Consider the following 17904-nt stretch of genomic DNA (forward strand, 5'->3'; position numbering starts at 1 on the left):
GTTAGGGGATCACCTGAGGAACAACTGCTCCAGAGCACTGGCTGTAAAATTCTTGTGTACAGAGTGCAGATAAAATTCATTTATAGGCAGATTTGAGGTAAGCTTTAGCTTAGTTTGTATGTTACATGGTTATCTGTATCAGTCTTGTTATGAGATTGGTCTTGATGTGTATATGAGAATGATGAATATTCATTCATTTTACCACTTATCTGCCACTTTTTCAAATTATTATTCTTTCCTTAATATCTGCTTTTGGCCTAACTTAAATGAAGAGTCATCATTAATACAGCATTTTACCAAAATCTGCATGATCTATTATCAACTTCAAGGCTTTTCTTATTTTATGCACATTTTGCTCTTTAACAACATTCTTTTCCTCTGTTTGAACAGCACTTAACTTAATAAAGTTTTGGGCACTCAAGCACTGCTATATCTACATGAACTGATAGATCCCACTGCACCACAAAGTTACACTGACACCAGAATGAGAAGTTTGTGCCTGAAACAGATAATCAGTGTCATTTCTCTTTTCAAGTATATATACTACCTCTCTGCTTTTATAGTGAACTTTTTTCCTAGTAATCCAAAGTCCATGTCTCAAAAATGGATTTCTCAACAGAATCCTGTGTTAGTGTATTTTTTTTTTCCTGTGAAAAGTGAGACATTTCTGGGTCTGGGTCATTTCTCATACAGAGAAAGCTCTTAATGACATCTGTGCAAACAAGCAGAAAGATAAACGAAGAAGTTGTTAGTGGCAAATCTAAGGCTGGCTGTATAGTGTCCATGCAGTATAATCCTTGAGACATCTATCTTTCATTCAGTCTGTGCACACCATTGTATGTTGGCAAGCAACCAATGTTAACTTCTCCATATCTATCAGATGTTGGGAGTGGGATGCCCTGTTCTGTTAAGTCCAATCATAAATTTTCTTAGACATTGCAAGTATTTGCAAATAAAAGTGTCTTGTCCTACATTCATTCCTTACTGAATTTTTGCATCATGATCTGTTTTGATAACTTCGGGACTTTGGGATACTTTGTGACAGAAGAAGCTCAGGTGAAGATCTCTCTACTTGCTTAGCTTTTCTTAGAAGCTGCAGGAAGAGTTAGATCTTGGAAATTTGAAATGAAAAAGTACGAGCCTGATTAAAAACTCCATGCTGCCTAGATTTAAAAGGCAAGGGTAGTACTGTTTAATATTCATAAATATGAAATTTTACTTATCCACTTGTCAGCCAGCAACTCAATTTCAATTCCTAACAAAACAAAGGTTGAAAACAACACCAACTACCGGGGGAAGAGAAAGACTAATAGGCTTTCAAGAAAGCATGTAAAAACAGTATTTCCAATTCTGCAGACATGTTTTTAACTTCGTGCAAGGTTCGAATTACATTCAGAAGGGAGTACTCATCTGCTAATTTATATTGCATCGGTGTTGGCAGGATTGAAATGCCGATGTACAAAGCCTGAGTACGTGGCAGGCAAGGTCATGTGCAAGTACCTGAAGGTTGTACATAAAGAGAGGGCAAAGGATTTGTTCAAGCAGCAACACTGAAATTAATAGTGTGAAAATAAGAAAGGGCAAAGCTCCTTGACGGTAAAATCAATTTGGGTGTAGAATAATCTGCCCCAAGGGAAGCAGAAAAGCCTAGATCATTTTTCACATTTAAAAACAAATCTACCAGTCTTAAGTACTACAGGGAATAACACTGCAATGCTGGGGGAGAAACTGAAAGAGGGGTGATGGGAAAAGAGCCAAACAGTGAGCCTCTGCTAGCTCACATGCCTGTGCTTCTTGAGGAGCTGCTCACAGCCCAACACCATGGAGCTGTACCTGAGCCCACATCAGCTTTCACCCAGCCTGACTCACAGGCTGGGTGAAGGTCTCTTCCTCTGCTTTCTTAAGGCTGTCTCTGGAGCTAGAAAGTTGTTTGATGTTTGGCAGTGTTGTCTGATTCTTCTCTCTCTTTTTTTTTTTTTTAAATTTACTTCCCATAGTAACTTTCCCTCTTAGAGCTGATGCACTACCTCAGCTATAGATCCTGCTGATAAACCTTTGTACACGTCAACCTGTCTCAGCACCGTTCGTGCAACAGCAATGATGATGAGAGAGTCTCAGAGATCAACAATCATATTACTATGGACTTGGCAGACTTTTGTGACCATCTGATTGCCTGCCCAGGCCCACAGCTTTCCACAGGGAACATTTCAGTACCTCTGTCAACTCAACCTTCATTCCTCAGTTTTGACCAGATATTTTCTCAAATCTTTTTTTTTAAACCCTAATTGCCATTTAACTGCTGGTGCTTCCTCACATTTGAAAATGAAACTGAGGATTTTGGTCACCCCTATGCAATCTTTTGAGTTAATTCACTAGTAAATAAAACTGCAGAAGATGTTAGTTAGCTAATACAGTATAAACAACACAAAACCTTCTCCTTTATCACTATTCTTTGTAATTTATCATTTATTACCATGGCTATAAACTACTATATAAAATTTTCTTTTGCATAAACAATGGGCTAAATAAGGACCTTTGTTACACTTCTTTTGTAAAATAGTAGTGGAGAAGGATTTACAATACCTACATGCCTTCAGACCATTCACTGAAAGCTAATCAGAGCAGACTTGCTTTGCAACTGCCCTTTTGAGTTAAAAGGAGGTAGGTGACTGGGGTAGCAGACTGAATGATGGCAAAGATCTCACTCAGGAGACAGTCAGTCATATCAGGTTCATTACTTTCATTTAAAATGTTTATATGTTTGAGCTTTACAGCTAAAAAACATACAAAATAAAGTGATAGGCAAGCAAAACCAAAGTCACTGTAAGAGACTGGTGCAAGGCTTGTGCAGGAAGTTCATCTCCCATATATTCCAGTAATTCACCTCATACTGGCAGTCTCACAGATGGAATATCAGATTAAATGGACTTTGGATTTGACCCAGTTTGGCATTTCCTGTGTTCCTATAACCTTCAAAACATGGCCTGTGAGTCACAAAGTCAATCAGCATTAAATGGCTTGAATTTGAGTGAGACAGAAATAAAGATGTGAAATATGGAGACCGTAACATCTTGGTGAGCATTAACGCTTAACTCCACTCTTCTAGAGTTCTGTGTGAATATTTTTCTGTTTCTAATTCCTTGAATCTATTGCCAACACTATCCATTTTTATTTTTGAACCACTGGAATGCAGTTCCTGAGGTGCTTTTCAGAAGAATAGCCAAACAGCTATGAAATTACCTATACATACATGCAGATCTCCTACCATTTGATTCAGGGCATTAGACAACAAGCTATAAAAATAGCACACATATGAAGTTAAACTCAGCACAAATTTCTGCTGGAACAGCTTAGAAGAAAAGCAATTAACGCTCGGCTGTAAACTTAGGTATTCTATCTGTGCTAGCAAATTTTCACCCTCTTGTATTTAATCTGTGACCAATTTAAACTTTTTAACCCTTATGTCAGCAACTCTCCAACTTTCCTCTTACCTAAGCAGGATGGCACAGTTTTATAATGGCACAGAAAACACTTATTGATATTCTTATTCCTAACATTGCGGCCACGTAAGAAGCAGTGTTATCTCATAAATAAACTTCACACAATTATCAGGTTGAAAATCTATGAGATTAATGTATTTTAATTGCTCATTAACTGCAGAAATGACTCCACCAGTATTTCTTTGACTGATAAGCTGCCAACAAGCAGCAATATTTTTGACCATCTGGATATAGTTCAACGCCAAAACCTTTGTTCTCACATTTGAAACTCTATTCAATTAAGCTTACAAATTTTAGACATTTATAGTCTGTATTTCTCAATGAAATGAAAAATGGCTTTTTTTTTTTTTTTAATGGCTTTTTTAAAAAATGGCTTTTAATGGCTTTTTTTTTTTTTTAAAAAAAAAAAAAAAAAAAAAAAGAATTTTTCCACTGGATTATAAAAGAAAGCTATTAGAATATATTTCTTCACTTCAGGTGTGTAAAAGCCTCAAATTTGACCTGACAGTGTTTTCCACAGTTCCTCGAACTGTTTCATCACTTTAAAGAAAAAACGTGTTCCTTAAGGCATGCCAGTTCCCTGCTATAATCAACAATGCTACAGAGGAATAAATCAAAACTGAGGGCTTGTTTTCATTTACTTCCATTTGTGATCACAACACAACAGGCATTACTATTAAATTAATGTAAGTTTTTGTAGAGTGCCTCAGCATACCCTGGAGCAACAAGACAATATACAGTTAAATTTTCCTGGCTATGTGTTGTTTTATCAACTGAATTTCATTTGATTGCTTCAGCACGTGAGTGAACTAGATGCTGATAACTGCAGTATTTCCAATGTCCCTTGCAGAAATGCTGAACAAAATGTGTTTGGCTCAAGGGGAATGAACAGGGCAGCCCACTAATATGGGCTTAGGTCAAAACAGATGTGCCTGGCAACAGCTCCAGCTGTCGTGAAATGTGAAGACAGGACTATGAAGGAGGTGAAAATGTGTGGAAAGGCAAGTACAGATGGACAAATGAGCCCCATCTTTCCTCTGCCATGGGGAGGAGCAGCCTTCTCCAAGATATGGGCTGCAGAAACAGTGCTGAGATCTAATTCTTTTACGACCCCCACTGGTACCCCCATTTCTGAGGTTGTGCAGCCTCTGGCAGAACTTAAATACAACAAAGAAAAAACTGGAAGCAAGACAACATCAGAACAATATAAAGAGCTTACTGCTCCTCTGCCCTGCACTGGAAAGCTTCACACCAAATTTCTGAAGAGCAGCTTCAGACCTACTAATGCCTTGTGCCAATACAAAGTCTTTGTGCAGAAAATACCTCTGCTCAGCAATTTTCTTCTAATACTTTTCAACAGCCTTCTTTGGCTCCTTATGAAGACCTACCTAGAGGTCATATGGGTTGTAAAAGGAATTTTTGCAACATGGTTTCACATGGCTTTTTTATTCTTGTCATTCATTTCCATTTTGTCATAGAGGAAGCGTTCTTGAATGCTTGCTGAAGAGTAACAGCTAAAATTCAATATTGCAGAAACAAAGCTTTTGTAAAAGATTTTATGTCAATTAGTAATGGAGATATAAAACCAGAAATTTTATGACATGACTGATTTCCAAAGTTTATTTTAAGAAGCAAACATGAAAATTTGTTCTTATTCTCTGGTTACAGCAAAGCAAATTTCAATCATTCTAAGACGGGGGAGTGTACAGTAAAATACTGATTCACAGCTCCTAAAAGAAATGACATGCAGAATGATTTTCTATAAAAAGCTCGCTTCTGAGTAGAAGGGGGTTTTCTTGTCTGTAGTTTTTTCCACCTATAGCTCTACAATTAAAGAAGTTCAGGATCTTGCACCGTCTTTGCAGCAACAGCATAGTTTTTACTGACACCGCAGGAGCTATACACTGGGCTGAGCAGGGAGCTTACCCCCACGTATTTCTAGATAGCTTCATCTATGGACCCAAACGTATCCAAGCATTTACATTTTACACTTGGAAAAGTGGTGCCAGAAGACTTTATGCAGACTATCTGTCTTCACAGAATCACAGAACTGTAGGGGTTTGACGGGACCTTGAGAGATCATCTGGTCCAACCCCCATGCCAACGGCCAACACCCCTGAGCAGGCTACCCAGGTAGGCGTCCAGATGGGCCTTGAATATCTCCAGAGAAGGAGACTCCACAACCTCCCTGGGCAGCCTGTTTTAGTGCTCCGTCACCCTCACTGTGAAGAAGTCCATTCGCATGTTGGTGCGGAACTTCCTGAGCTCCATTACCCCTTGTCCTGTCCCCATAAACCACTGAAAAGAGATTGGCCAAATCCCTTTATCTCCCACATTTCAGATATTTATAAACATTGATGAGATCCCCTCTGTCTTCTTTTCTCCAGGCTGAACAGACCCAGGTCTCTCAGCCTTTCTTCATAGGGAAGATCACCTCCCTTGACCTGCTGGCCACACTCCTTTTAATGCATGCCAGGATCCCATTGGCCCTCTTGGCCACGAGGGCACACTGCTGGCTCATGGTCAACCTGTTGTCCACCAGGACCCGCAGGTCCTTCTCCTCAGAGCTCCTCTCCAGCAGGTTGTCCCCCAGCCTGTATTGATACGTCTGGTTGTTCCTTCCCAGGTGCAGAACTCTACATTTGCTCTTATTAAACCTCATTTGATTTCTTCCTGCCCAAGTTATTAGTACCTCTTTTTATTAGGTTATTAATAGCATTTTTTTTTTTTCCACTGCAACTACTAGTGCAAAGATCAGTCCAGAAGAAATGGCAGAGATGATTAAGTTAGCTCTGAAACTGCATAGTCTGGATACAGCCCTGTGGTCCTTAACTTTGGATTATTGTATCTGATCAAGATTAAATGGATAAAGCTGTCATGCCTTGTCCTTGTCATGCCACAGCCTCATGGAGAACTGAAGAGTGATAACTGTCTCACTGTGCATTATAATGGCTGCTCTGTGTTTTAGAAGGGCACCCAGCTAAGGCTCACAGAAACAGGATTTATTGCATCTGACTTTGAACAGGTACACTGTAGGTGCCTGTGGCAAAGACAGTGACCCCAGGCTCACTTCAGGCAGTGGTTGACCACATCTCTTCCAGGCAGCAGAGACAGGCTGGGGTTCTGGACCATGAAGAAAGAAAGAGCTCTTTAATATGGTAAAGAGCTCTTTAATATGGTATTTTTGAGTTGGAGAAATATTAATTTATGAGACAGCAAATTCATTTTATATAAAGACCAGCTAATATTTTACAATGTTTATATAATTGTCCCAACATCATGTGTAACTAATATTTCTGCAGGAAGTCATATTTAAAGCTTTCTAGACATTCAGGCAAAATTGTCTGATGGGTAGAAGCCAAGCTAAAACATTATGACCCATCTCTGCTATTTACATCTTTTCTGGAAGTTTATAAATAAATGCCTAATCAACGCATATTTTAGCTAGAAATTATCAACTTAAACAAATTATTTTTAATATCAGTAGGTGTCCAATAAATGTTTGGTGCTGAGACAATAAAACATTTTTCTTTGGGGAAAATTGTGATGTGTTTGTTGGGGTGTTATTGAAGACCCATTTTGTTTATACAGTCAGGGCCACACTGTAGCATTCTGGATGCTAAATGTTATGAGGAATGATAAGTTATTAGGAATCATAACAAAATATTTTATTCTATTTTATTTTTAATGCAACTGAATAAATCTAACAGTCCTTAGCAAAAACATATACTAGGGCTCAGGCCAGCTTCTCTACTGCATTTAATGGGAAAGGTTTTTTTGCCTTCAGCACACTGGAAACATGACATAATGGACCTAAAACAGAAAACTAAATCAATTGATACTGCAAGTGGAAGCAGCATCAAGGAATGGAAAAACAAACAAAAAACCCTAAAATTTAATTACACAACAAAGTTGGACTTTACATTTCAAATGCTCAGAATTAGTCAGAATTGACAGAATAGGCCTTACAGGAAAACTGTAATCTCCTACAGCCTTCTGCTAATAAAGGATTATCTACATTTTAACAAAGGCTAGCTAAAAAAAATTTGGACTGAACTAAAGTGCTTTGACAGTCACAGTGCAGAGTAAGCAGCAGAATCATGAATTTTCATGATCTCATCTGGGATCACATTAGTGGGACATATATCTGCAGGACAAGGAGGTTCAGTAAATGCCCATAGCCCCTGGTCCTTGCCAGGGCTATGCTGCAGGCTCGTCTGTGCCTTGTGTCCATCCCACCTTGCCTTGCTGATTTTGTGTCTGGGTTCGATTTTGGACATGGAAAGTTGATATGGACTTTTCTGGGAGCCACAGGGCTGTGGACCAACCTGGATTGTTGCCACCAGATTTGATGTTCATGCTGTGGGACTGCCTTGACACCCCGTGGAGCACCTTTCTCCTGATGTACCCTGCCACCATCAGTCCTTTTCTGGGTAGGTTTTTGTGCTCCAGATGATATCCTTGGTAGCTGAGATCTGACTACAGCTCACTCTGCCCTCTTTAGCACATTTTTAAAAATAGCAGTAAGTATAGAAATAGAACAACAACACTGCAGCTGCATTATTCACTGGCTGCTCCTCACAAATTACAGCAGTGTCAATCTAGAAAAAAATATAAAACTACTGGATTATGCAGGCTAAAAACAGACACAGACAGACTGCTGCTAGGCACCTTGCTCCCAGGCATACGTACCTCAAATTTCTGAAGATTACAGCTGTACAAATCAATGCTCCTTTTTTAGGCAGTTGTTGGAATACCAGTTGAAGATCAAGTTTTAACTGAACTGAGCACTTACTCCAGTAAGGGTACTCAGATTTCTTTGAATCCCCCCACAAGCAGCCTTCCCCATTAGAAAGAAACAAGAAAGTAGAAAGACTGGTGGAGCAGAGGTAAGTCAGCCAGATTGGCAAGAAGAGAGAAATCTGGCTGAGACTGAGAATAAAGAATGTTTAATTGTGTGTCAGTGCCTACGCCACCTTCAGTAACCCTCCTTCATATCATCCTTGCAGGTAGGAGTATACTGCTTCATTTTTGTTCAAGCTCTCTTCTTAGTAAATTGCTCCACCTGTGAACCCACACGTTCTGTTGTTTGACACGTCCATTGTCTTTTCCTCAGCATCAGTTGCTATTTTCTGACCACAAAATTTAGAGGAGGAAAAAAAAAAGGCAGACTCCCTCCTTTTCTCTTTTCATACATTTACAGATATACATACACATCAAGGTGTACAGAAATGTTATTGCCAATCCAGCATCTCTCCTTTCACTACCATTTAGCTGCTGACTTGAAGGTATTCCAAAAACAAACATGAGGAAGGAAAGGAAGGAACTGTGTGGATTACTTTATAAGGAAAACCTTATGAGTACATTTTTTTTTTTTTTGGATATGTGCTGAGAGACTGGAAGAGGCATGAATTTGTTTCTTTGGGAAATAAAATTGGTTATTTACCAATAAAAAACATTCTGGAGTCACTGGCTAATTAAGGGGTGAAATGAAAAGGCATATAGTATTTTAAAAAAATAAAAAAAAATCTGTTTAACTATTTTTCTGTTTTACCTAAACATTATGCTTCAGGATAGTGCAATACTTCTCAGGGACAAGAAACGTCCATGAATATTAGAAAAAAAATGAGGTGTTGACAAAGGTCTTTCCAAGAGCCACAGTTTCTGCTATAAAAATATTTTCAAGAGACAGTCAAGAAAGTGTATATAATCTGACAGTGAGAAAAGCAAGAGATGCTATTTCTGTCTCCTGAAAGACTGGTTGTAATTACAACAGTTAAGAAAAAAGTAGATTACTGGCTTGTCTCTTTCTCCTCTGTAATATTTCTGTCATTGTTTGGCATTCTTTTAATTCAGTAAAAATCTGAAAAGCCCTCAGCCACTGTAGGTTTTAGTATTAATAAAACAAAGTCTGCTCTTGCTAAGCCTGAAGCTTGTGGTAGGCATAATTACTAAGAGTTCAGTATGCTGCTTTGATAGATACTACTCCAGTAGCTTCCTTCAATATAAACATTTTATATAAACCTTTGTGCTGCTCATTTTCCACTGGTTATCCGTAGACCAGTTGGCCCCATAGACTGAGAGAGCATATGTTTAGGAAATGAACTATTTTAATTTAAATTCATTTGTGCTTTTGCAAGTTTGAACCTTTAAGGTAACCAGTATCCTGGAAATGCTGCCCTTTGCTGCAGTAACATAGAGCAGCCTTTGGGAATTTGGTGGATGGCCTGGCTGTTTTGATATGACACCCATGTTATTTAACAACTGGAAAAAGCTGTGAAGATCATTACTTCATTATGTAGATGAAGCTAGAGAATGAACTTGTTCAACCCAACTGAGGCACGATCAGTGTTTGAGTAAATGAAGCTGTTTATATCAGTCTTGTATTATTTTCCTTATTATGTAGGTGATAGCATTTCTGACTGATTTGATATCTTTAAAAACATTAGTAGGATCTAGGAACCTGATGATTTTTTTATTTATTTATTTTTTTTAATTTAACATAAGCTGTACTAATGTTTCATTTGCTGCTTATACAATAAATGATATATCTGAAACTGAACAAGTAAGTTTATTTTGCTCTAGGTGAAGGGACTAGAAAACAAGACTTAAAAGGAGCAGCTGAGAGAATTCAAGTCTATTAGTCTGGAGAAGAGGAAACTGAAGGGAAACCTGATCGCTCTATGACTAACTGAAAGGAGGTTGCAGTGAGTTGGGTGTAGTCTTTCTTCTCAGGTGACAAGTGATAAGATACGAGAAAATGGTCTCAAGTTGTACCAAGGGAGGTTTAGATAGGACATTAGGAAAAAATTCTTCATGAAACAGTGGTCAAGCACTGGAAAAGGCTGCCCAGGGAGTCCCCATCCCTGGAGGTATTTAAGAGATGTGGATGTGGTCCTGCGAGACATGGTTTAGTGATGGGACTTAGTAGGTCAGGTGGATGGATGGACTTGGTGATCTTGAAGGTCTTTTCCAACCTATATGATTCTATGAAAAGTAGACATGTTGGGTTAAGCCAACAGAGATCTAGTTAGCCCAGGAACTTTTTCCCCTCTTATAACCTCCCTGCTTCATGAAATGAACAATTAGTATGTCCTGAGCTACATGAACACAGAGTTAAAAGTTGTCACTAGATCCACTGCTTGAAAACTTATCTAATTCCTTTTTAATTTATTTATGCTTTGTACATAATCCTGTTGTGATGGGCATCAGAATTTAATTTTGCATTGTAAAAAAAGGTACAAAGGCCCAATTGTACTAAGGCCTGATTTAAACTCAAGACCATAAGATTTCACTAGTGCTCTCTAACTGAGTTTCACATTCCCTGTTTTTGTATTCATCCTGATTGTTTATGTTTTCTAATCCACAAGCCATGGACTGGAGGATTCTAATGAAATGAATTGAAAGTGGTATAAATATTCTAAATCATACTTAAAAAAATACTAGTAACTTTCTATATGAGGTAACACACTCAAGTTTGATTAGAAAAAGAGGAAATTTGGGGCCTTTGAAGAGGTTATCCTTTAGCTATTCACAACTGAACAGGTTTATCAACTGTATTGCTGAGTGTTCTTAAACACCTTCTTAATGAGACACAAGAACCCAACCAACAAATGTCACACAGTCTATAATACTGCATTTTTATCATATCTCTGAATATGGGATTAAAAATAAGGTACAAACAAATGAAAACACATAAGACTTGAAGCTGGTAAAATATCCAGACAATTCATATTTTAAAATCAAAGAGAGAATTTAGCTCAAAGAATTTTTTTCACTCTCTCATAAAGAAAAAAAGTCTTCTGTGGCTTATTAGCTCTTAAGCATTGCTTCTATAAGGAAAGAAAGTATTTGGGGCTACCAAGATAATTCATATAAAAACACAATACTATGAACCTTCTACCTGTGCAAAATGTTGAAGCAGTTTCTGTATTCAGTTATTTATTTATTTATATTTTAAAAGTTTCCATGCATATCCCCTGGCCAAATTTAGAAACATCACATGAAATGCTATTCTCCCAATTTCATCTTTAGGGTAAATTAAACTGGAAGGAAATTTCTCTCACTTGTCCACATGTACATATGAGCTCAAAGGTGCAACAGACACTCATAAGCCCCTTCCTATCTGAATTTTAGTTTGATTTCCAAACAGAAGAGTTCTCCTGGGCTTACTGCAGCCTTGTTTAGCTGTGCTGAATTTCTTCCAGATTAAAAAAAAAAAAAAAAGTAAAACATGCCCTGTTAGACAGCTTATGTCACTTCTTTTTGAACACTGAAAGACTAAATGGAAATGCTGATCACAGACCCACGCATACATATATGTGTATGCAAACACCATATTTTACATGATGGTGCTTAGTTTAACTGTGGACACTTTTACCCTTTATGCTCTTTCAAATACAATTCTACATTACCTTTTCCCAAAAAGTCTTGATTTTTTTTTTTTTTTTTTTGTGTAGACAAAAGCAAATTTTAGCAAATACTAACAATAGAAAGTATGTTCCCAAAAGGATACAACAGTCTTGATCTGTAATTATGCAATTTATGCATACTGAAACAAACATTGATATGAAGAGCAAGAAGATTAATGTTACACTGATGACAAAAAAGGAAAAACAATTTGGGGAATCAAGAGGTAATTAAATTTTTGACAGACTCTCTTGAATAAGGACCATTAGTTATATGAATGATTTATTCCCCTAAGGTTTTGATTATATACAGGAAATAGGCATTTAACAAGTGATTTCATTGGCAATATGAAGAATATTATTTCCCAAAATAAATGATAAAGTTAATTTACAGGGTTGTAGAGAGTGGCCATTTCAAATTTAAAAATGTAGTTCTGACTCCTGAAGAAACATGATGAGATAAAGAAGTCCTTTCACAATGCTGTCTATTATGTATTTTATAGCAAGTTACTTGCATATGCAAATAATACGCAGAGCCTGAATTATGATTCCATGCACCTTATAGATCTGGAAATTTGTTTCCATTGGTGCAATTATTCTGCATTCGCATTAAACTCAGGAACTGTTGTGCATGGCAGTAAGGGAAGTATTTGCAAATTGCAACTCTGAAATATTAGTTTGCTGGCATTTGGAGGCTTGGGAAGCACTGCGCTAGGAACTGCTTCTCAATGAGAGGATCTTTTCATCCTGCTAATCTGTTATAGTCTGAAGTGAAAGGACAGGATAAAATGGAAAAAAAATATGTATTTTTATCCTCATTACGGAGTGAAAATGAAGCAAGAAGAGATTAAGAGTGAGAATTCCAAACTAGGTAGAAGACCACAAGAACTACAGGTCTGGAAGGGACCTACTGAACCACTTATTTTTTGCTCCTTTCTAGCTCCTACCTATAACTGTGTATTCTGAGCTTTCAGTTTTCACCCTGAATTGTGTTTTCCGGAGCCAAATGGGACTTTTTGTTTGTGGCTTCAGAAGTACTCTCTTGGTTTTATCACTGAAGCTCTCAGTTGTAAATCCCACCCACATCAACTTTGTTTCAAAACCAAATCCCTGCAAAAGTAATATCAAGTGAATACTCTACTGCTAACATGTAAGCTATACTTAAGCAGAAAATTATACCCCCACAGCCAGTACTGTGGTCATTTTTCATGTTCAGAGTCTTGCCAGCCAGACGGTAATGTGTAAGGTATTAAATATCATACCAGTGAAAACAGTCAACTGCTGGGCACAATAAAGCTATGCTGAAGAGTGATAACAGCAGAAACGCTGCTCTGGTGAGCTAGTGCTGGTGGGAAGGTACTTGCAGATTTGGTGTTTACTAGCCCACTGTGTCTGCTGTGAAACACACCTGTGTTCAATGTCTGTCACAATTGTCAAAGCAGAATGTCCCAAAACCTAAATTTTGCTTTCAGGACTCTAACATTCAACCTTTATTTTGAGATGTAAGAGCTTTTGAAAACAGGAAATTTTTATTTCCTGCCCTGCTCTATTAAACATATATCCATATATACTTCTTTTTAAAATCTACCCTCATATTATATTTCTGTCTATATATTGCTATATTGCAGACTTTTGATGCAACAACCTCAATATTTCTCATGCTGCTGAAATTTTCTCTACTCTGAAACATATGAGTACAAAGTGCAACTTCAAGAGGTTTTGTTATTTACGTACCCCTTTTGCATCAATTACACCAGGCTTCGCATTGAATTTCACCGTCTTCAAACGGGCACGCTCCTTTCTTTCAACTCTGTGGAAAAGAAAACATAAATAAGGAATCACATGTTGATTAGAGCAGTGTTTTGTATGATGCGTTTGATATCTGATCTCCTAAGACCTCTGGTGGCTTATTATGCGTGAACAGAACATCTAAAGCAAATTTTACAAACTGGGAGAGATGTCAGATCACTTCCTCAGCCAATAGCACTTTGCTGGAAAACACAGGACTGACTTTAAGGAGCCTTAGCTCTCTTACACCAGCACTCCCTCCCAACACACAAGGAGATGTGGTAAAAGTGCATTAAGGATTTACCTTCTCTGGTTTAAGCTGTCCAGAAATTAGGCAACATTTATGGTTCTGTGGTTAGAGGAACAAAAGAGGGACAGACAGAGAATAAGCCATTCACCTCAGTGCTCTCAGATGTGTACTTTGGGGTACAACAAATTTCTCTCTATGAAGCCAACTTTTTCTTTTCCTATAGAGGAAGCTTTGATCCCTAGTTTACATAAAGGATGAACATTTAGATTGCCCAAATAAGGCAAAGTGAATCCAACCTATTTAAAAAAAAACACAAAACACACCATAGTTTCAGGCTCACCGACAGCTTAAAAGTTATCTTAAAATACCTTACAAAACAACATGTGACACATAGCAGTGGTGAACAATACCTAAACTCATGGCAAATGTAAACTAAAAAGGACAAAGTTTCACCTGATGGATTAAAATGTAAGAAATCAGAGTTGATGTATGTACTTTCTCACTACACCTCATTTTCCATCTACACGATAAGATGATCTACAATCATCTACAGGATCTACCATTTACTGGTCCAAGCAAAAAAATTCCGATCATCTGCCTATAATTGAAACAGCAACTCTGTTTGTCTAAGCTTATGAATTGCTCTAGGAAGTCCAAGTCAAATCCTGCAAAGCTAGCTTATAAGAGCTCAATATTGTATTTTTATTAGACAATGAATAGCTAGGGGAAAAAGAAAAAAAGAGGTTGATTATATCCTCCAAATTGGTCCAAATATGACCCTTTTTCTAACTTTCACAGTTTCCATAAAGGACATTAAAATATATTCTCTCAAATCTCTTGGTTTCTAAGTCTGGATAGCAAGATTACCTAGTTCCTTGTGAACATTTTTTTTTTTTTAAATAAAAACTCTCATCTTTTGATAGAATGATAATTAGCACAACATGTTTCCTTTTGTCTGAGTGGGCTTATACATTTCCTACTGAAACACAGTGAATGCTGGTTACTATAGTTACAGTTTAAATTTAGAATAAATGCATTTCTCTGGAAGTGTGGAATATTCACATGGAAACAGCTCAAATGCAGTTTTCAAATTAAATCTGTGTTATTAAAAACACATGAACAGTCTTAAAGTTAAACTAGCAGATGAAGTCCCTTGATAGTATCAGTAAGAAATGAAGACTTGAGGCTGTGTAATTGCCTAAATAGGATGGATGCCTTCTGAGAAAATAATTACCTCAAATGAACGCAGTATTCTACTTATTAATCTGTGTTAACATTTACACTAATTCCAGTCCTGTCTAACTTCCTAAAACATCTGCTTTTAACTTCACTTCTTATTTACTGCATAAAGAAATTTGGAAACTAACCTTGAAGAGTGGATCTTATTTATTAAATTCTTCATAATTGCCTTAGCAGTCAGGGAGGAATGGTTGCTCTCTACAGGCGTACAAGACAGATGAGGAACTGCAGAAGCATTCTGCATTGCTTCTAGTAGTGCATAAATAATATCATTAAGTGCCATTAATCCTCCTGGCAAGTGTAGCAACAGTGTTCATACATGCTTATAATGCCTGCTGAATATTACAAGCATTTCATAATCTACAAACTGTATTGAGGATAGCATACAGTGTTGTCTCCCGTTACAATTTTCCTGACACTTTTCATAATAGACATCTTTTCAGTTACTTATTATTTAGCTGAACAGTAAACTTCCAAGCCAAAATTTCATGCATCCCAGGGTGATTACAGTACTGCTGCTGCCCAAAGTGTCAACAAAATGGGTTAGCTGTTAGAGAAAAGCTGGCAGAAAATAAATGGCTTCACCCAGGATATAAAATTATTTTAAAGCACTTTGGCTCAGGTGCTCCACTGCCTTCATGTATTGGGTGAGGGACTTGAAGTGTGACAAGATGTTGCTCTGGTGTAAGGAACAAACCTCTCATTTTCCTTTAGGAATCCTCCCAGTATCCAAATGTCTGAAAAGCTTTGTTTCTTTGCATGCTCTGGAGAAATTTATTAGAAATTGGTTCTCCAAAGATTCTGTCTTTGTGGTGTCCAGAGTGTAGGCTGCAGTGAACAAAGATGATTCTATAATTTCTCATCAGAGCTACTGGGACATTTTTACCATAGACAGAGGCAAAAAAAAAATGGACTAAAAATTGTTGTGAATGACAGAAAATAAAAAATACTGAATATCGGTTTTGCATGCATCATTGATCCAGCTCTTTAAATATATATTTTAATTAACTTTTAAAAGGAACATTAATTCAAGCATTTTTAGTGTTTTTTTTGAATCTTTTTCAGTCACTATATTTTAACAAAAATAAATGAGTCATTTTATCCCCAAGAAAAAGAGGAGGTTAGGCACAAAGAGTGTTTCACAGTAGCTGACATTGGGAATGCCTAAATTCTTTACACTTCTCCATTGTTTTAGCTGCTAGTACAGCCACCATCCCTTGGACAATGTTTTGAACAATCAGCTTTGGCAACTGCTTTTAAAAGAAGAAAAGTTTCACTTTAAACTGCATTCATTTTTCATTCACCACTGCTGCACAAAACTGGATTATAAAGGGATTGAGCAAAAAATTAAGTGAAGGGGAAGGATTCTTCTCTGCCAAATTCTGCAGAGACACAATTTTGCAACCAAAAATTGCATGATATACATTGATCCCATGCCCCTTTCTAATTATAAATCTGTTTGGTAGAACTATGCTTACAGGTTTGAGAAAAGCAAGGACACAACTTCAAAAACTACTTCATGGCTCAAGTCCCATTGCCTGGGGGTCACTGAGGCTAAATGAGGTTTCAAGAGATGTTCAAAGATGTGACTTGGGAGCTGAAAATCTCTGAGCCTCACATGGAGACAGCCTCATCAAGCACAACTGATGAGGATTGCATCTCCTGCTTTCCACCTGCTCTTCAAGTGTAGCTCCCTGCAGAAACATTACGGTGTACAGTGAAATGGTCTAAGACCATCTGAGATCTGGGGCAGATGGAGTATATACTGTGTACTTGTTTTCTTCAGAGATGCTCATTCATGCAGGTTTCTTCCCTTACCAAAAAAAAAAAAAAAAAAAAAAAAAAAAAAAGGATAAACTGCGGTAAAAAACTTATAAGCTGTCCCAATCTACTCCATCACTACTTGTGTAACTACAGGGAGATTTAAATCTCATTAAACTCAAGGGGAAATAAGTTTTTGAGAGTGAAGTATGGCATCACTGTCTGTTGTGGCTACGCTTGCTTCCAGGGCATCTGTACTCACAGGAGAAACTTTATTTCTAGTTTATTTGCTTAGGCTTCTTGTGTGATGAAAAGAGAGTTACTGTCTCATATGGAGGAACTAGTAGAAGGACAATAATCTAAAAATACCTCTTCCAGCCTTTTGAGTAACCAGGGTGAAGTAAGACATGACCTTCCACCTGGCTTCACAACTTTGAAACTTCTCATGATAGGAGACACCTTATAATTTGTTTCTTTTTCCACTAATGATAGGGATTCATTCTCCTCTTCCCCAGTATGGCTAAAGGAGTGAAGTTCATTCAAAATATACCTCAGACTTCAATATTTCCTCACTAGCAAGTTCAAGGCTTTAGTTCCTTATGATGCTGTTCCCTTCTTACTCATTTTCTGAGTAACTTACTACTGGGATGCAACACCTAAAGGCATTGCAATGTCTAAACACCTTTCATGTCTCTTGAAAATGGGATTTTTCAAAATAAGACTTTCAGATATTTTTGTGCACTGCAAACAAGAAGAAATTGAGTAAACCTCAACTGAACATGAACTTTGAACCTTTATTGTTGGGTATTAATGGACCACTGGGAATTTTGTCAGTGCCTTTGTAAAAGCACTAATCATTCTTCTCAGTGGAGATGTAAAATAACAAGTGAGATATACATTAATCTTTAATAATTGCATTTATCATTGATGTAGGGATGCAAACAAAAAAACGGTGTCT

At 37.4% G+C, this 17904-nt stretch overlaps 1 protein-coding gene across 9 annotated transcripts in view; it reads right to left on the bottom strand.

Moving 5' to 3' along the window:
* Positions 1–17904, bottom strand: part of DLG2 (discs large MAGUK scaffold protein 2) — an 883769-nt gene that overhangs the window by 29087 nt on the left and 836778 nt on the right. For all 9 annotated transcript variants that reach the window (XM_032198439.1, XM_032198448.1, XM_032198456.1 and 6 more), the window contains one exon: positions 13643–13718. In XM_032198439.1, coding sequence (XP_032054330.1) covers positions 13643–13718 — 76 coding nt within the window. The remainder of the gene's footprint in view (positions 1–13642; positions 13719–17904) is intronic.

Source organism: Aythya fuligula, chromosome 1, assembly GCF_009819795.1.
Source record: "Aythya fuligula isolate bAytFul2 chromosome 1, bAytFul2.pri, whole genome shotgun sequence".
Taxonomy (NCBI): domain Eukaryota; kingdom Metazoa; phylum Chordata; class Aves; order Anseriformes; family Anatidae; genus Aythya; species Aythya fuligula.